Below are 20,063 nucleotides of genomic sequence, written 5' to 3'. Positions count from 1 at the left end.
GAACATGACCTATGAAGGAAGGCTGAAAGAATTGGGTTTATTTAGTTCGGAAAAGAGAAGACTGAGAGAGGACATGATAGTAGTTTTCAGGTATCTAAAAGGGTGTCATCAGGAGGAGGGAGAAAACTTGTTCACCTTAGCCTCTAATGATAGAACAAGAAGCAATGGTCTTAAACTGCAGCAAGGGAGATTTAGGTTGGACCTTAGGAAAAAGTTCCTAACTGTCAGGGTAGTTAAACACTGGAATAAATTGCCTAGGGAGGTTGTGGAATCTCCATCTCTGGAGATATTTAAGAGTAGGCTAGATAAATGTCTATCAGGGATGGTCTAGACAGTATTTGGTCCTGCCATGAGGGCAGGGGACTGGACTCGATGACCTCTCGAGGTCCCTTCCAGTCCCAGAGTCTATAAGGATTTATTAACTAGAAAAAAGAAATTGAGAGTTATTTACAGATTAAAGCAGGCAAACATATGCACAAATGAGTTACAGTCTATGGTTCCAAAAGGTGACAGAGTTGTAGTAATCTGTCAGCACTGAATGTCTCTTAGGGCTAGCCCAGGTTGATCCTGAGGATCTCTGCTTTTGTTTCCTAGCTTCAGCCCTGTGAGAGTCCAACAGCAGGAGAGAAAAAATTTTCTTGTTCACTATCTCGATTTCCTTCTTCCAGAATTCAAGCTGATGGGATGAGCCCTTTTGCATGTAGCATCTTCATGGCTGTGTAGGGGCAATTAGCGATGTCCCACAATGGCTCATTTAGTTTTGGTAGAAGGGATCAGGTCTTGTCCATCAGGCAGGACTGACAGGCTGACCGTTTCAGAGCAAACATTTTTTACAGTTATAAAGCAAAAACATGAATATTACCTTATAGCATATGATAAAGATAGTACAAGTGAGATTACAAAATGCTTGTAAATTGCTGCATGCATTAAAGTCTAAATAGTAAACATGTTGTTATAAGTTCAATACCCATCTGAACCATACTAATACATAGGTGTGAAAGATTGGTTTCCAGCAATAAAGTTGTCAGTGCTTGGCTGACGCCTAAAGCCTTGGCAAGAGCTAGCACCTGGTTTGCCAGCATCACGGCTGCATTTCAGTGATGGGTCAAGTGATGCTAGTGCAGAAAGTTTGCAATTATTCATAAAGTTTGTCAAGCGCATTGAGAGGGGCCATGTGTTGGTTATTTATCAGCACCATCATCACTATAGCAATGCTTCCATGCATTAAGAAACAAAACAAGATTCTCTGTCAGACCCAGGACTTGACCACCTGATAATAGGCTTGAAGGTCTGATGAGTTATGTCAAGTCGCTGAGCTCTCAGAAAAATAGAAGCAGAGAATGAAGCAGAGGTGAAATCTTTCCCTGACAGTATGCTCAGGCATACAGAAATTCCTTCACAGTACGAAAACTAAGGGCTAATGCTTTCTGGTGTATTCACAGGTGACTGCTGGCTGCTGGCAGCCATTGCGTCTCTCACCCTGAATGAAGAGATTCTGGCCAGAGTTGTTCCCAAAGATCAGAGCTTCCAGGACAAATATGCAGGAATCTTCCACTTCCAGGTACCTGGCTTCTGCCTTTTGCTAAAGAGTCATATACTGACAGAATGTGAGGAACACGGTGGGCCGGATCACCTCATGTAAATTGGTATAGTTCCATTGAAGTTAATGGAGCTGCACCAATTTACACCAGCCGAAGAACTGAAATGGCATATTTTGGTTACTGTGTCTCTCCAAGATCAGTGGTGGTCTGTCAGACTGGAGTGTGAGTTTCATTCCAGTCCGTAGTGTTTGTTGTCCAAATCCACTGTGTAGTCTCCACAAAGGGCCATTCCCTCCATTCTCACACTAGAATGGTGAAATGAAGCATCTCAGAATAAGACAGGATTCTTTCAAGGACCCACCGCCAGACTGACCCTGGATACAGAAACCATTATCTGTCTTGGGAGTTAAATGGAAGGAGGTACTTCCAGCCAGGATCATTACCATTAGTTGACCAGTTAGAGAGTTGCAGAGGAATTTAGATTTCTTCACACTGGGGATAAAGGCCTTAGCAGACCTGGCTTCTTATGGGAAGCTTTCCAAGCAACGTTGTGATAGGGGATGGAATGCTGGCTGAGTCAGTACCATGGTTTTAAGCAAGTGCTTCTAAATATTCAGCCAACAACCCTCTTGCTGCTTATCATAACCCAAGCAGTAGTACAACCTGGATTAACACTGTCTGTGGTAACCAGGGTATCGCTTGATGTCTATGGCAGAGAACCACAAACTTGTGGCAAACAAACTTCAAAAGATCAAAGCAAGTCAGTTGCTCACAAGACTGAAAGCTCATGCTTACCCAAATCCTGAACTTTCCAAACTCCTTGGGCCTTATTCTTCTCTCTCCTATACTGATGTAAATCTGGAGTAACTCCAGGGAAGTCAATGGAATCTCACTGGTGTAAAACTGGAGTTAGGGGCCCTTCAGTTTGCAATGTGGGCTGCTAATCTGATAAGAACAAACTTTTCAGAACTTCCTCCTATCGATGGATCCAGAAATACAAGGACAGCAGTTTCTTGTACACTGCTTTGCCACTGACACTTTTTTTCCCCCGAAAGCGCCCAGTTGTGTGAGTTATCCAGATCTTTTTGGACTTTAGAAAAGTCCCATCCTGGTTCAGGTTGAGGTTCGAACGAAGGATCGTCTTGACTCTTAAATGTATCCAAACTAGTTTATTCATCTCTGCAGCAAACTAAGCAAAGAGAGCTAATCAAATAACCCTAAAGCTCACAGTACAGCTGCTGTTACATCACATGCTTGTGTCATATAGTTAGCCACATAACAATATATATTTTACACGTTCAAAGCACACAAATCCATGCAAGATTATTACAATGAACTAAAAGCTCAAGAAAAATGTTTAATGAGTAGCCAGGCAGAGAACAGGGAGACAAAACCAAGGAGAATAGAAGAGAATGCAAGAGAGGACATGCACCGACACGAGACTCAACTGTGAAGGTTCTGTCCAGGGAATGGCTGTGTAACCCACGCACAGTGGCAATCATCAGCAACCAGGTCCCTTTCATTCTCTCTTTCAGTTCTGGCAGTATGGGGAGTGGGTGGATGTTGTTGTTGACGACAAGCTCCCCACCAAAAATGGAGAGCTGCTCTTCGTTCACTCAGCAGAAGGGAGTGAGTTTTGGAGCGCTCTGCTGGAGAAGGCCTATGCCAAGTAAGTAAAGGGCCAATTTTTAAAAACAAATGAGACTTCTTTCTTTCTGCTTCACCTTTTGACCTCCTCATGCCTAAGCTAGTATCTGGTGGAGTATCTGTCCTATATCTGGAACTATATGGAGATAGCATCAGTCTAATTAGTCTTCTAAATCTTTTAGGATACCTATCACTGACAGCTTCAGCCGATTGTATAACATGGGTTTGTGACAGATGCTACAGGTTGTAGCTGAAAATGCTAATGTTTGTGGTTTCTTCTGGGGCCAAACCTTTTCTCTGTACTTTATCTTTGGTAGTCCAGGTTATGGAAGAAACATTACACGTGTCGCAAACAGGTCATGACAGAATACCAGTCGCACTGCCTTGTTAGGCAGCTGAACTCTGGGGAGCTCATGGTATTCCAGTCCAGTGAATACAAACCTCTGATTCATAGTGAGAACACCTAAGTCTGATGTTCCAGTCTCAGGAAGGAATTCTTGCATCTAGTAGTGGGAACCTTATTCTGAATGTGCAGGGCCAGATCCTTGACTTCAGTGGAACTATGCTGACTTATACCAGCTGAGGTATGAAGGAGTCTGAGGTCTAGTTTCTGTATCGAACCTGGGGGCAGAGGGGGCATGTGCTTGGTTATATACAGTCTTGAGCATTTGTCATTGCATGTTTGGGCATACAAACCCACATTCCTGAAATATAGCATGTTAGTTCCTACATTTGGCTTTTCTGCCATGAAGAGGTAAGAAAAACCTAGATGGAGAGGCTAGATCCTCATCTGGTATAAATTGTCATAGCTAAATTGAAATCAGTGGAGCTCCATTGACTTCATCTTAGCTATGACAAGTTATACTAGGTGAGGAGCTGCCTCGGAGAGAAGGTTGAAACAGTAAATGTCATTTGTGCAGGGTGAATGGGTCATACGAGGCTCTCTCTGGAGGATCCACCACTGAAGGCTTTGAGGATTTCACTGGCGGAATTGCAGAGTGGTATGAGCTGCAAAAGGCACCACCCAACCTGTTCAAAATCATCCAGAAAGCTCTTCTAAAAGGCTCCCTCCTCGGATGCTCTATTGATGTAAGTCAGTCCAGCTCTCTACCAGACTCTCAATATCCCTTGCAGCAGGAGTAGACACAGAGCACTCAGCATATTGCTGTGCTCAATTACCACACAACTCTTGGAATTTTCTACTAATGCTGCTAGCTCAGGGAGGCCAACTCTCCTCTATTTTGTGGTTAGAGAATTTGGCACAGGAGTATCAGAGGCAACATAATCCTCCGTGGGGTCAGATCACAGAATTTGGAAAACTCAGCCATTGCTGATCAGAGATTTAGTGGCATGTAAGAGCCAGAGATCTTTTTTCTCTGGAGCTAGAAGGATAATTTATTAACTCTTCTGATATGCCCAGATTATGTGGGAGTTGGATTTAACAGTATTATGTACCACACCCTTGCTTTCCACTGTGCATCAGAGTCTGAAAGGGTTAAATAAATTCCACTAGTTTGGCAGGAAGTTATACCTGGCCCTGAGTTTTGGGAAAGAAGGAATCTCAGAATATTTAGGCAGGGATCCCAGCATATTGCTGCTAACAAGGATTTCTGCAGAGTTGGGACTGCAGGCCACTAGCACTGCAGAAATCTCTTTACTTTATTGCTGCAGAAATTGTTCCCAAGGGTTGCATGAAATCCATGCTGAAACAGGGAAGCTGGATACATTGGCAGTCTTTTAAATGGCTTTAACAGAATATACCCACTGCCAAAATCTAAGTCATCATGGTGTGTACTTTATCTGTATATAGACAAACAAACAAAGAGCTTAGAACTGCCTAAAACATTTGAACATACCCCCATAACTAACACAAAGCAAAGAATGTCTAAAGGAAATAGACCAGGAAAAGAAAAAGGCCTAAAGACAGGCGCTTTAAGCCAGAAATGTATCTTTAGTACCATAGATTGAAGTTCAGATGCTATTGTAAGGTCCTGTTTTTCTAATGTGCAGTTTGATAAGAATCTGACATCTGGATTTCTACCCCAGAACGATCCAGGTTTTCAATTCTCCTAGCTGGGAAGAGAGAGAATAAATACACTGAGCTCCTTTGTTGAAAGGTGTTAGAGAAGCACAAAATGGTTTTATAAATATTTTAATTAGTTCAACCTCAGAACACTCCTGCAAGGTAGGGAAGTTTTATCTGCATTTTACAGAGGGGAAAACTGATGCCAAACAATATGCCCAAGATTACCAGCAAATTGGTGGCAGAGCGTGGATCAGAACCCAGGAGTCCTGATTTCGTAGCTCTTTGGTGCACACTAGATAACATACCTTAAAAATAAAAAATGGTGGATTTGCAGTGAGCTCCTTTTAAAACCATACAGCTCGTATGCAGATTTAGACAGCTGGTGAGTGAGGATGAATGTTCAGTGTGCAGCAAGATGCACAATGGGCATTCTGTTGTCGCCTTGGTTCTCTTAGCTCTACCATCTCCATGAGCGCGGGTCCAAATGCTACTCCTAAAAACCTGAGCTACCCACACAGCATTGCACTAAAATGTGTATCCGTGATATTCATGCTGCTTACAATGACCTGTGATACTGCAGTGTATCAAGTCAGTGGCCGCTTAGGACACACACGAAGGCCTATGCACACCTGTGGCCACTGGGAATTTCATGGGCACATCAGGAAGTAAACTCCTATCCTGCTACACAAGCAGAAGCTCTTCCAGAGCTCAAGGAGAATGTCTGTTAGATGCCAACTGTATGGCACAGAACTGAGTTTAGATTGCATCCACTACTAGAGCACCCTGGGACGCATGGACACTGGCTAGTTTCAAAGCTCCTGTTTAAACACCCAGTTGATCTTCCCAGTACCCCTGTGCAGCAGCTAAACTCTTGCTCTAAGGGAGCTTTATAAAAGCTGTAGTTTGTTGTATCCTCAGACTTACAGGTAGCTAATAATACCACTGAATTGCTCTGTGTTTCCAGATCACAAGCGCAGCTGAGACCGAGGCAGTCACTTCTCAGAAGCTGGTCAAAGGCCACGCATACTCTGTTACAGGAGCCGAAGAGGTAACCTCTCTCATGTTGTCCCCAGATTGTATTTGCCTGGTGTCCCCCTTGGTTGCGTCACAGTCACATTTTGCTGTTTTTTGTTTTTTTTTTCCTAAACCTTTTGGGTAGGTTGAAAATTTTCTGTCAGATTAGTTTGACGGAAAAATGGGTTTTGATTTGTGACAATTTTCACAAACATGTCTGCTCTCCATGGCAACTTTCAGCTTCTTGCTGAAAAAAATCAAAAGCTTTTCATATGAAAACAAAACTTTGGGTTTAGTAAGAAACATTTTACACTCCCTCCCTCCCATTTTTTGACCATCTCTACCTTTGCAGAGAGAGCCTATGTACAGAAAAGTGTTTAGTCCAACTGCCCTCTTGTGGTTAAATTACCTCACAAACATTTAACAAAACTTTTAACATCACGTATTATTTATTGAATGCTCTTTTTAAAAAAAAAAAAAAAAACCTAAAAAAATGGGCATAAAATTGGATGGAGAGAGTTAAGTTCTGAGTTCTCTCCGCATTTGGAACAGTTAGCCACTCTGCATCATTCCAGTGTTCCTCTGTGGATTGGGCGTCGCTGAGGCAATACACAGAGCCTCAGTGTGGTGCTGGGTTAATGTGACTCTCCCTTCTTCTACAAACAGCTGGGTCATTTTCCAATCAAGTTCAACAGGCTTGGGGGAAGAGTGGCACTTTCCCCTAGTCACCCAGGAGACTGTTCTCTCACACACTATCCTTGTATTTTAGACTCACTGGGCCTCAGCCTTGGAAGTTTTATGTTTTGAAAATGGCATAATCCTAGACTGTCCTGTTACCACTTTATAATCTTGGCGCGTGATACTGTAAATTGTCCATGCACAGAGCTCCCAGTGGAAAATCCAAGCCCAGCACACTGTACTGTGAGTGATTATTACTCTACTCTGAGTAATGAGGCAGTTCAGAGAACAGCAGGATGCACGTATGAAAGAAAGAGGAATGCATACCCAGGGAAACGACATATTCATCTCCTGGAATAGCTGCCCAGCAGCTCCACTGGGAGGTACTGGTGATCTCACTGTGTGAAAGATGTTGAATTGCCTGGCTCAGTAAAGGAAAGATGGGAGAGGATAGAAGGGAAGCAGATGGATTCTGGAAACATTGATTTCCATTGATTTTCAATGGTCTTTGGATCAGGCCCCTATTCATTACTCCTGAAATGTCCCTGCCCCTCAAATGAAAGTGGTGTCAGTCCCTGGCATGCTGCATCCGGGCTGATGAAGCTAAATGGGAATTGGCAGCATGCAGGATTGCAGCTAGTCTTTGATTGTCGACTCCCCCCTCCCAGTGATGGCAGTCAGTAGGGAGTTCTTCTGTTCCTGACTCAGACATAACCAAGGCTGGGCCAGGCTTTACTCTTCAGAAATCTCTGCAGGCTCTTCCTAGTGGCTGTTTCATTTCAGACCCCCATTAATCTTCTCACACCTGAGGCCCACCAGTAAGCCCCACAGACTTCTCTATGCTGTTTCAGCTATTGCATGCACCAGTGCGCACGAGAAGCATATCCATGTTCTTGGCTTCAAACTCACAGCCATTCCCTACTTCAAATGAATCCCCAAACAACACTGATTTCTGGTTGGGATTTTTAAAGTTCAGAGGGGTCCTAACCCTGATGTGTGTGTAGGGATCAGTCACTGGTAAACCAAAGCCTCAGTGGGGTGCTAGGAGGCACTTCAGTGTTGGGGTTGGCACCGGCGAGGTCCAGAATGTTTGTGGTGAGGAAAGAGCCTGTGGCAGACTTTACAAGTACAGGAGCAGTCACCCCAGTGTCCTGTATGTACTCAGTCGCAGGTATGACTCTCAATACATGTGGGGGATAGATTGGTTGAGTAGGAAGGTACCATTTCTACTCTGGCACTTTTTAGAGTAAAAGCGCACTCTAAGAATTGCTGTGGTGCTGTGAATACCTCACTTTTCCTCCGCAGCTCTGCTCTTTATTATTAAACCCTCTTAGACATGTCATTTTTCCAGCACAAGAATGATTTTGGCTGCCCCCAAGCATACAGATATTTGGTTTGCACACAACCTAAATTTCCCGTCTGCATGCATTAGGTAATCAGAGCTTATCCAAAGCCAATGTGGCTTTCTGCCTCTCCAACTAAATAACCAGGTACAAAATGACATAAATAGCTAAGGAATAGGGTGCAAGTATTTCAACCACTGTGCTGTCTTCTGTGTAACTCAGTCCCTTCTGCATTTCTAATCCCATCAGGTGAATTGCCGAGGAAGCATGCAAAAGCTGATCAGAATCCGAAATCCCTGGGGGGAAGTGGAGTGGACTGGAAAATGGAATGATAAGTGAGTTAAAGGTCTAGGAGACTTGTACATTGTAAGAGTGTGTTCATCCCAGTGGCATGGCTAAATTTCCACTGGGAATTGCATTCTCCCTACCTGAAATTCCCCTGAAGTTACAGTTGGACCCAGCATTCTGCATTTTTTATCCTAAACTGGTGTGTTGCTTTGTGCTGTTTAAAAGGACCATAGCTTTCCCCGCAGAGACTTTGCTCTGCCCTCTTTATAAACCCTATTGTAACAAACACTCATGTAAGTTACAGTATTTTGGCTACAGTATAGGGTTACTGTAAACCCTTGAGTCATTTTCGCCTGGCATGACTCTCTGAAGACTTGGATCTCAGTATGGTCTTCTACAGAAAAGACATAGTCTTTTCAGGAGAAATCGTCTTTGTAAAGTTATGCAGTTCTTCACAAAGAACTTAATATTTGCTGCTACACTGAAAACATAGATCTGCTCTCTTCAGTGGCAGGAGATAGTTGGTCCCAGTTCCTCCTTTTCCAGAAGGAGTTATCCTACTGATTGACAGTTCATTTAAGCATATCTTAAAGGCACAATGCCTAACTTTTCAAAAGTGTCTAATGAGTCTGGGTGCCTCCATTTTAGAATATCCAACCTGAGACACCAGGCAGGAGCCTGATTTGCAGGGGAGAGGCAGGTGCTCCACACTTACCGGAATTCAGGCATCTTCAATGCATCTCAAGCTGGGCCCCCATATAGGGAGACACCCAAAAATCACTAGGCACTTGTGAAAATTTGTACGTGTCTTAACTGTACAAGATCTAAATTGCTACCATACCCCACTGAGTTTGGGAGTTCTGCTGAGCTGGGCACAGTAGCATATTGAAATCACATGGAGCCACAGGAGAGAAAAGTGACCCCATCAAAGTCACTGCATTAGGGATGGACTGAGCTATCATTTGACAATTAAGCAAACTCCCATCTTTATTTTCTAGCTGCTCAAACTGGAACAGCGTCGCGCCTGAAGTGAGAGAGCGATTGACTAGGAGACATGAAGATGGAGAATTTTGGTGAGAAGCTCTGGATTTTTGAATAGCAGGGGAGATTGATTGTTTTCCTTCATTTTTGAACATAAATACTCTGGGCCAACAAACAGTGACTCAGATAAATAGGCCTGGAGATAATATGGAAGTGCACAGCTATCTGCGAACCTGAGCAGAGATGTTGTAGCCTATCCCATTGGATGTGGGGTCCAGGATCCGGATCACCAGAAATTTGATAGATCGCTGTAGTGGCCCTGTAATCAATGTAGGAGTGATTTCAATCCCATAATACCCAAGGTCCCCACAATGGCTAGATAAAACACCTCATCACCCTGGTCAACAACTGGAGTGTCAGGTCGTAGCTAGAGTTATTAGAGGGAGGATTAGGAAAATTGGCATGTGGGAAGTCTCCCATTTTAAGCAGGATTTGTGTGTGGCATTGCTCCTCACAGGATGTCATTCAGTGATTTCCTGAGACATTACTCCCGCCTTGAGATCTGCAACCTGACTCCAGACACGCTGGCAAATGAAAAATACAAGAAGTGGAGCCTGACCAAGCTAGATGGGAACTGGAGGCGTGGCTCCACTGCTGGGGGTTGCAGGAATTACCCAAGTAAGACTTCCCAAGTGCTACTTCTGCATTCACAGAAAACACACATGGACTTATTCTATCTAGGATTTCCTTAGGGCACATGGAGTTCTATAAAATCCCCCTCAGTTGGGGTGGCTCATCCTTCAGTGTAGCTTCCACTAAATTCCTATTTATTCTTTCCCTGACGATTTTTAAAAAAAATCTAGATAGTTGCCCTTGGCTTAATCCACTACTTGTTTAAAACTCTCACACAGCCCCTGCCAACCAGTTGGATAGGTCTTTCTCCAGGGCTGTGTCTAGACAGAGCTATGAACTAGTGGTCTAAGCATGGGACTGGCCCCCATGAGCTTGGGGAGTCTAATCCTGTTCTCACGTTTACTTCTTTTGCGGCCTTGGCCTTAGGCCAGTGTTTTCCACCAATTGTGCGTGCCTCCGCGATCGAGTGCTCATCTTGAGACACTTAGAACCTGATTTTCAGGGGTACTGAGTCCCCACAATTCCCATTGACTTCACAGGAAATTGGTTTCAATGGGAGCTGCAGGTGATCATCATCTCTGAAAAAATCAGACCACCTGCATAAGGGCATAAATCTGGGCATTGTTGCTGTTCTTCTGTTTGAAAGTTTAGGCCTATATCTTTAAGGACACATCCAAGCTACAGTGGCTGCTGAGAAATGTCATCATGGGCTGGTTTCAGAGAAGGCTCTGAGGACTTTGTGTCACAAACTCTGTTTTCTCAGATACTTTCTGGATGAATCCGCAGTATTTGATTAAGCTGGAGGAAGAAGATGAGGATCCTGATGATCCTGAGAAGGGCTGCACCTTCTTGGTTGGCCTGATTCAAAAGCACCGCAGGAGGCAGCGGAAGATGGGGGAGGATATGCACACCATTGGCTTTGGGATCTATGAGGCAAGTAGAGCAATACACATACACATTCCTTGAGGGGAAGAAAATAGATAAAGTCCCTAGAACTTAAAAAAGGGGGAGGGGTCATCACTGAATGACTTGTCTACCTGCTGCCTAATGCTTCAGGAACAAGACAAAGTCATATGCAGCAATGCCCATCCAGCACCTGGTACGTCTAGCCACCCTGAGTGCCAGCTGCTGAACGCCTCTGGTGTACATGGGCAGGGTAGGGGTTAAGCAATAAAAAGTCAGAAATGCATTCTGGGTTCCACTCATGTCAGCCTTCTTCAGTTGATCAAATCATGGGGAGTGGCAACAGAATGGGAGTGATTCTGGCAGGGGATAGGATGCTAATTGGGGATCAGTGCAAGTGTGAAAAAGATTAGCCCAGGATCAGAGCCAGTGAAAGCATGTGTAAGACTAGCTGGGATAAAGGACTCTACACAAAGGGGCTGGCATTGGTGTGTGCATCTAAACCAGCTTCACCTCTATTTCCTAGTAAGTGTACACAGGCTCAGTGGTACTTCCTTTAAGCGTAGTGTTGTCTAGGGCTTAATTTCCCAAGTTCTGTTTTGGGGGGGCAGGACAACAAGCAGCCCATTCTAGAGAAGATTTGCATGCAAATCCCAAAGGAAAAACACTAAACTGGGTGCTGCTTGAAGCCTATTGTTGTTTGGAATTGTTAAATCCTCGGCAGCTTCATGCCAAGGCAAGTGGGCCAGAAACCAGTAATATTCCTGATTCTTTTCAGTAGGATGGTGGACGGGGGTTAAATCCTCGGCAGCTTCATGCCAAGGCAAGTGGGCCAGAAACCAGCAATATTCCTGATTCTTTTCAGTAGGATGGTGGACAGGGGGATGGAATGACCTAGGTTTGATGTGCAAACTGAATGTGTCCAATGGAGGGCTACAATGGACCCCACAGTTTCTCATCTTTGATTTAGTGGGTCAGTTTGCAGAGACTACAGTGCCCACCATGATGTAAGAGGTCTTCCACTCAGATCATGACAGAGCATTGCATGATGGGATCTGTAGTTTCCAAAGGTAATATTGCCATTTTGAAGAAGGAGATGGCAACTAATGGCTCTATTTTATACAGATTAGGTGTAGCCCTCAGGGTCCTGACAAGTTGCCACATGGCCCTTAGTCGGATAAAGCTTGAGAGCCCTGCTTTAATACAAGATGACAGAGAATATACCTCAGCTAGCAATATTGAGTATAGTCGTATCTATTACAGTGTATTTCACCAGATATGTATCAGAGGTGCAGAGTAAAATATCAGCAAAAAAAGTTCATGACCTTGAATAATAGTAATAATTATCTAATCTATCTGCTAGTTTCCTTTCAATGAACAAATGAATAACTTGTGTCCCTTTCTGCTTTTTCTGCAGCTGCCCTCACAGGTATGTAATGTGCATTTTCTCTTTCCTCCGTTCTCAGTGGTTAATGTTCATAGACGGGGTTTAATGGCATGGATAAAGAGAGACCATTCCACTCGATGGACAATGTTGACCTTGCTAAGCCTATAAGTAGATATTCCAGGCTGGAGTCTATTTGTTTTTGTTGTATTGCTGCTCTGCACATGGGTAGGATTCTTTGTTGCACAAACCCAGCAAACCTCCCTGGGTAGCCTGTTTTCTCAGGCTTGCGCAGGGTCCAAATTTGGCACAAAATGAATATTCCAAATAACGATTTCTTATTGTCCCTTTTGGTCCCTATTGTCAATTGCATCTAGTTAATACAAGCCTGGGCTTTTGTGTACTATGACTGCATTTGAGGGTGATTGCAATAAGATGGGAGCTGTCTGATTCCTGGACACTAAGATTATGCTCTAGTGTCCTAAACCAGTATACACTGACTTGTATCAAGTATAATATTAACATACACACACCACATTAGCAGAGAGACAGACCCTTAGACATCCCTGGCTTTCCAGGTCAGTGGGATGTGAAGAATGACACCCAGCACATGTCTTTAAAGTCCTAAATATTTTGCCAAATTCCTCCCAAACTGTGTAACATATCTAGAATTTGACAGCCCAGCGTAAAGGTTTTATTGACTCTCATCTGGGATGACCTGTGTAACACGCATGGCCCTCAACTCGTGAGTAAGGTCACCATCGCAAACTTGTGCCAATGAAACCTATATACCATGCCATTACTTATGCTCTCGCATAATTCTGTTGCATTGATCTTTATCCAAGAAAGGTAACATGTTACTGTTCTGTCTTCAGCTTCTCTCTGAACTGAAATAATTCTCTTTGTTTGCATAAGTTTTCTGGCCAGACAAACGTTCATCTGAGCAAAAACTTCTTCCTGACAAACAGAGCCAGAGAAAAATCAAACACCTTCATCAACCTCCGAGAGGTACTAAACCGATTCAAACTGCCTCCAGGAGAATATGTCATTGTGCCATCCACTTTTGAACCCAACAAGGATGGGGATTTCTGCCTCCGAGTCTTCTCTGAAAAGAATGCAGATTCACAGTACGTAGCCAATACACCCTCTCTCTCTCTTCCTCACGGAAATCCAGAAATATTATCCAGATAAATCTGATGTCTCTGAGGACTAGATGGCCCTGAGAATTGCTAATGGGATCCCCTTAGCTCACTAGTTTAAATGTAGAATGATCAAAAATTGCTAATATGCGACAACTCAGCTATGTCCCATGTAAAAGGAGTTTGTGGTTTTATTCCATTTCCCTGTGGACAGGTATCTGCATTAAAGGAAAACCCACAACAATTGGCATCCTCATTGAGAGCCTCATCTGAGAGGCCAATGATCAAAGGCACCATGATATCTGAATTACCCTCTGATCTCTAGTGGTGGTCTCTTCTGGTGAGGGTTTAGGACTGTTTGTCCTATTTGCAGGGAAGTGTGGAGAAGTTTCATGTTGTTGTTGATCACATTTATTGCAGTAGTGTCCAGGGTCCAACTAAGATCAGCCTCACTGCGCTAGGCACTATGAAAACACAAAGTAGTAGACAGCTTTGTCCCCAGATAAACAAGACAGACAATTTGTAGGGAAAGGGATGTAGCAAACAAGCAGAGTGATCAGTGTGACTTTGGCCCATGTCATGTCAGTTCCACAGTTTGCAAAGGCAGGTTAGTTAGGAAGGGATTAGCTCAATGGAAAGACAGAGAAAGGGAGCGTGGTGAGGGGGACAGAGCTGGGAAGAAGAGGGAGGGAGGTGAGGAAGAAAGGTGCAAGGGGCAGATGTGGAGTGATGCTGAGGTGAAGTTTGCGTTGATTCCCTCTCTTATACTGAGTGAAGGACTTCAGTTTCCAGGGCTGTCAGTGCAGCATCTTTAAACTCACTCAGAATCAGACAGTGTCTTACTGAAACCAACAGGGCCTAGCTAAGGCAAGACTAGCTCTGTCCTTCGCTCACATTGTGTACTTAGTAATCCAGGGTGAACATCTAGGAGGACAGAGCATCAGCCTGAATTTCAATTTCCTCTTTAATACGGGATTGAATCCAACCTATTATCAACTTCTTCATTGCTTCTGAGCACCAGGAGAGTTCTAATTAAACACAGCAGAAGGTGATGGGCAGATTTCATATTGATTCTGGCAGCGTAGACGCTGATTATTGAGCAGTAACCAATTGAGCCTTAAGTGTTAAAGAAAGCACCAGATAATAGCAAGCTGGGCTCTCTGACTCATGGAAATGTTAACTCTCACAATGAGATGTACATGATTTCCTATTGCCTCTAAAGCCCAACTGCAGGACTAGTGCCCACAGACACAATTAGTCATAAGAAGTGAGCTCACACCTTTGAAATCTTGCTGGGAAGAGGCCCAGGGAACTAGCCCAGCTGAATGTCTTCCTTGATTAAAAATGTGAAATGCTAAACACAACTGATTCTAAATTGCACCATTTGGGAAGTACACGGAATAATCATGATTATAAAGAGAAGAGAAGAATTTTGAAACTGTCACAATGTGAGGAAGAAATGGCTCAGGGGATTGGAAATGTGTTAGGAAGCTTTTCATCTCTAGGTCCCTAGTACAAATCCTACATATAAACACAAAAGGCCACTTACTCTAGGCCTGCATGTTACATGGCCCTCTGTGAAAACTGGATCTCCTGCCAGGTTTCAGCCTTCAAGTAGCTATTCAGTTTTAGTTCTGCCCTCAACCATAGCTCACCAACGCTCCTTCCCCAGGTGATAGATCCACACAAGTAGCAGCACATGAGCTGAATAGAACTTTTGTCCTGCTTTGGTTTGCTGCATCTTGTGTGCTAACAGAATGGGATGGTCTAGTAATCTCAGTGGAGGAGTAGGAGCCAGTTCTAATTCCAGGTCTGATTCAGATTATCCATGGCTTCAGAAGTAAGTTACTGAAGCGCTCTGTGCCTATTTCCTTCTCTCTGAAATAGGGAAGTTAATAGATATGGATTTGATTCAGGCATTAGTGGGTGAGGAAAAAAAAATTGATGTAGGAGGTCAGACTAGATGATCATACTGGTTCATTCTGGCCTTAAAATGAATCTTCTCTGAATCTGTAATACTTACCTGCCTCACAGGAATGTTGCATGGTTTGTAAAAATAAAGTGCTTCAAGGGCGAAATGAACTAAAAAATATGTTGTCATAACTGGAATAATGTTAACGGCACTGGTTTGCCTGAAAGTCAGTTTCTGTGGGCAGTCATTCTCAAACATTATTAACAACAACTTGATTTTCAATTAGTATTTACATGGATTTTTCTAGTATTTTCTAATACTTTATTACAGGAGTTAAAAGAACCAGTATTGAAGTAAAACTTCTGCTTAAGCTCGTTTTTTTTTATTAGTTTGTTTTAACATCAATCCTTTTATCTTTCTAGGATTGTAGATGATGAAATTGAGGCCAATATCGAAGAGGTATATATTCTCCCTTCCCCTCCCCCCCCATTGCTAATTGAAGTGATGCTATCAGATAGAAAGGTGATAGTTAAGGATACGATTCTGTCATGGATTCTGTGACTTGCTGGGACTTCTTCTGGGGCAGGGCTGGAGCTGCTTTCAACCCTGGGACCGCTGGAGCAGCAGCCCCCGGTTGAAGCAGTGCCTGGGGTTAGGTCAGTGCCCTTGGGGCAGAAGCAGCGGTGGGGCTGGAGAAGCTGCAAGTGGTCAGCTCTGGGGGCTGCTGAGGCAGGAGCAGCCGTCCCCAGGCCCACTGGAGCAGCAGCCGGGGATTGGGTTAGCCCCCCTGGCTGGAGCAGCTACAAGACCCTGGCAGCATTCTGTTTCTCCTCTGCCACTCCCCACCTCCCTCCTAGTATTTTTAGTAAAAGTCAAGGACAGGTGGTGGGCTTCTGTGAACTTTGGTTTATTGCCTATGATTTGTCCCTGACTTTTACTAAAAATGCCTTTGATAGAATCTTTAAAAGAATCTTTGATAGAATCTTAACCTTATTGATAGATCTTGCCTTTTTTCCATTTATCTGAATGTGTATTTCTGACTCCCCCGTTCCTTGAGCAGTACAAAACATGCACAGTATTGTAGTCTTTTTCTGTTGGTCCATAATCCGTCAAAAACTTCTATTACATCCTGAAGCCAGATTCTTGGATGTACATACGTGGCTCCCAGTGAAGTAAATGAAAACATCAGAAGCAGCTTTGAAAATAGATTTCAGCCTTTACCTGCAGCAACCAAACTCAGCCTGCTCAGATACCAGATCAGATGCTGTTCATTGAAATGATTCAAGCCAAAGCAAAGAGGCTTCAGTTTTCAAATGTAGACATTAATCCATATTTGAGTATAGGGACCCAATCCAGCAATACATAGTTACGTGAGTAGTCCCACTGACATGAGATGGCTTGTGTAAGGGATGCAGGATTATATGATAGTTTTGTTAGCGAGAGCCTGTCCTAGTAGTTAAAGCAGGAGATTACTTAATTAGCATGTATGTTAATCTTTGCAGGAGTGGGATCTTAATGTTTTACTTTTGCTTCTTTAATCAGACACTCTTGGGTTCAGTTTAGTCCAATTTTTTTTTATTAAAAAAAAAATACCAAAAACAGAATCAATAGTAAAAATTAGATTTTAAACATTCTTTCCAGTGCAATAATCTGCAGCGTTACTTGTACCATAGCTAAGGAAATGCATTCGTTTAAATATGATTGCTAATGAAACAGCATCTCCGACACAATGTCCCTACTTATAACAGGTTGATTTTTTACCATTCAAACCCTTTTCTAGAATGACATCAGTGAAGATAACATTGAACCCAGTTTCAGAAAACTTTTTGCGCAGTTGGCTGGAGTGGTGGGTATTTCTTTTACATACTCTTATCTATTATTAATTATTGTTACTATTAGTGTACATGGTTCTCCACAAATCTTCTTTGTCTTCTGCCCCAGATGTGCTTGCTAGATTTGCAAAACATACATTCACCACTGTGCAAGCCAAAATGTCCACAGTTATGTGCCTAATTACCACAGGCAATGGGTTCTGTAATGGGGTTCACTCACCACTCCGGCGCCTCCTTGCGGCTGAAACGGGAATTAGCTCTGGTAGCCAGGGCGTCATCCTCTGTTGGTGCCTCGCCGCTGTCACTTTTGTCCCCATACCACTCAGTGGCGTAGCCAGGTTCTAAGTGTAGAACCATAAAAAAGGCGCCTCCCGCTTGGCTCCTCCTCTGGCTGCTTTAGGGTGACCAGACAGCAAGTGTGAAAAATAGGGACAGGGGCTGGGGGGTAATAGGAACCTATATAAGAAAAAGACCCAAAAATCAGGACTGTCCCTACAAAATCGGGACATCTAGTCACCCTAGGCTGCTTCCCCTGCACCCCGCTAGGTATGCTACTGATACCACTCCCAGGACTGCGGCATCCTCTTCATAGACACTGCCTTCTAGCTGCGCCACACTCTGTGTTTCCCCCCTTCGGCGGGACAATATCACAGTCCCTCAATGCAGCCACTTTCTCACTGGCAAGTGGGGGTACAGGGGGACCTAGGCCCACCCACTACTCTCAGTCTCAGCACAGGTACCCTGTAGATGGCTGCTACTTGCTGAGTCCCCTCTGACTCCTCAGTTCATTTCCCTGGGCCACTATCCTATGGCCTCCAGCACCTTCTTCCCCTTGCCTCAGTACTTCAGCCTGTCAGTCTTAGCAGCAATCCAGGAGCTCTCTCTAGCTATGTCTAGGGTGCTGGCATTCCTTCCTCCTACTAAGAGCCTGAGCTTCCTTCCTATAGCGCCACACAACTCTTCTTATATAGGCCTGCCTGGCCCTGATTGTCTGCTTTCTGCACAGCCTCCCTAGGGCTCCATTAACCCCTTACAGGCCAGTGTCCCATCACAGTCTTATATAGCCTATAGCTAAAGAACTTAGCTCTTCGGGTCAAGGTCTTAGATTCATGCCTTTAGCTCTGGAAGTTCCTGGTTCAGCTCATCCAGCAATCATAGCAATTATGCACACAAAATATGCAAGTTGCACATGCACTTTTATGTACCCTCCTGAGCTCATGCCCTTCTGAAAATCTGGCTTATGGAGTAATCAGGTATGACAAGATACAGGGGAGATATCTGGTCCACAGAGAAGAAGGCTCAGCTGAGCTTCCCTCTTGCATGGGTGCTGAGAGGAAATAGCTTCTTGGCTATACACCCAGAGCTCCTGTGAGTGGAGTGAACCCCAGGCAGGGAGAGTTACTATTACTCTTTTTATGTTACATTATCTTGTTTAGACTTACTCTGGTTAAGCCCTCTGCTGATTGCACCTGCGGTTGTTTCTGCTGAATCAGTCTCCTAGCTCAGTGGCTCTCAACTCGGGGTACACATACTGCTGGGGGTACGCAGAGGTCTTCCAGGGGTACAACAACTTACCTAGAGATTTGCCTAGTTTTGCAACAGGCTATATAAAAAGTACTAGTAAAGTCAGTACAGACCAACATTTCATACGGACAGTGGCTTGTTTATAGTGCTCTATATACTATACACTGAAATGTAAGTACAATATTTATATTCCAGTTGATTTATTTTATAATTATATGGTAAAAATCAGAAAGTAGGCAATGTTTCAGTAATAGTGCGCTGTGACACTTTTGTATTTTGATGTCTGATTTTGTAAGCAAGGAGTTTAACTGAGGTGAAACATGAGGATCCACAAGACACATCAGACTCCTGAAAGAGGCACAGTAGTCTGTAAAGGTTGTGAGCCACTGCCCTGGCTCACATCTAGAAAGCAGTGCAGAAGCAATGGAATCCAGACCTGGCCAGTGAGATCAGCACAGAAGGAGTGGGTTTTATGGAAGGATTTGAAGTCCAAGACAGTGTGTGCTTGGAGCACAAGAGTAAAAGCTAGACCTGGCAAACTCACCAGAAGGAGTCCTGGGCATGCCCACTAACTGCTGTTAGCATGAGAAGTGCTCGCCAAATTAGAGAATGCAGACAGTTTAAAATATTGCGGAGCTTTTGATTTCATTTGTGCAAATTTTATTCAGTCTGGGTAAATGCAATAGATCTTCTAGCTCAGAGATCGGCAACCTTTCAGAAGTGGTGTGCCGAATCTTCCTTTATTCACTCTAATTTAAGGTTTCGCGTGCCGGTAATACATGTTAACATTTTTAGAAGGTCTCTTTCTATAAGTCTATAATATATAACTAAACTATTGTTGTATATAAAGTAAATAAGGCTTTTAAAATGTTTAAGAAGCTTCATTTAAAATTAAATTAAAATGCAGAGTCCCCCAGACCAGTGACCAGGACCCAGGCAGTCTGAGTGCCACTGAAAATTAGCTTGTGTGCCACCTTTGGCACCCGTGCCATAGGTTGCCTACCCCTGTTCTAGCTAATCCTCTCGTGCCGTTCCCTGTTACACAGATTCCACATCTGGCTTGGCTTACTATGAATATTTTGTTACAACTGTTTTGTTACATTTCCACAGGATGCAGAGATCTCTGCTTTTGAATTATGTAATATCCTGAGAAAAATCATGGCTAAACGTAAGTGTCTTCCTCTCCTCTGAGAATACACATTGTCTCTAGTGGCCAGT

General features: G+C 43.7%; 1 protein-coding gene across 1 annotated transcript in view; it reads left to right on the top strand.

Moving 5' to 3' along the window:
- The window catches only part of CAPN2 (calpain 2), a 49,611-nt gene that overhangs the window by 17,886 nt on the left and 11,662 nt on the right, over positions 1 to 20,063 (top strand). The window contains exons 3-15 of the mRNA XM_030557434.1: positions 1,443 to 1,561; positions 3,077 to 3,210; positions 4,109 to 4,277; positions 6,179 to 6,262; positions 8,499 to 8,584; positions 9,536 to 9,610; positions 10,036 to 10,196; positions 10,915 to 11,084; positions 12,472 to 12,483; positions 13,354 to 13,565; positions 15,912 to 15,948; positions 17,270 to 17,335; positions 19,956 to 20,013. Of these exons, the coding sequence (XP_030413294.1) occupies positions 1,443 to 1,561; positions 3,077 to 3,210; positions 4,109 to 4,277; positions 6,179 to 6,262; positions 8,499 to 8,584; positions 9,536 to 9,610; positions 10,036 to 10,196; positions 10,915 to 11,084; positions 12,472 to 12,483; positions 13,354 to 13,565; positions 15,912 to 15,948; positions 17,270 to 17,335; positions 19,956 to 20,013 (1,383 nt within the window). The remainder of the gene's footprint in view (positions 1 to 1,442; positions 1,562 to 3,076; positions 3,211 to 4,108; positions 4,278 to 6,178; positions 6,263 to 8,498; positions 8,585 to 9,535; positions 9,611 to 10,035; positions 10,197 to 10,914; positions 11,085 to 12,471; positions 12,484 to 13,353; positions 13,566 to 15,911; positions 15,949 to 17,269; positions 17,336 to 19,955; positions 20,014 to 20,063) is intronic.

The sequence above is a fragment of the Gopherus evgoodei genome, chromosome 3 (genome assembly GCF_007399415.2).
Source record: "Gopherus evgoodei ecotype Sinaloan lineage chromosome 3, rGopEvg1_v1.p, whole genome shotgun sequence".
In the NCBI taxonomy this organism is placed as follows: domain Eukaryota; kingdom Metazoa; phylum Chordata; order Testudines; family Testudinidae; genus Gopherus; species Gopherus evgoodei.
This window is presented reverse-complemented; position numbering and strand designations above follow the sequence as displayed.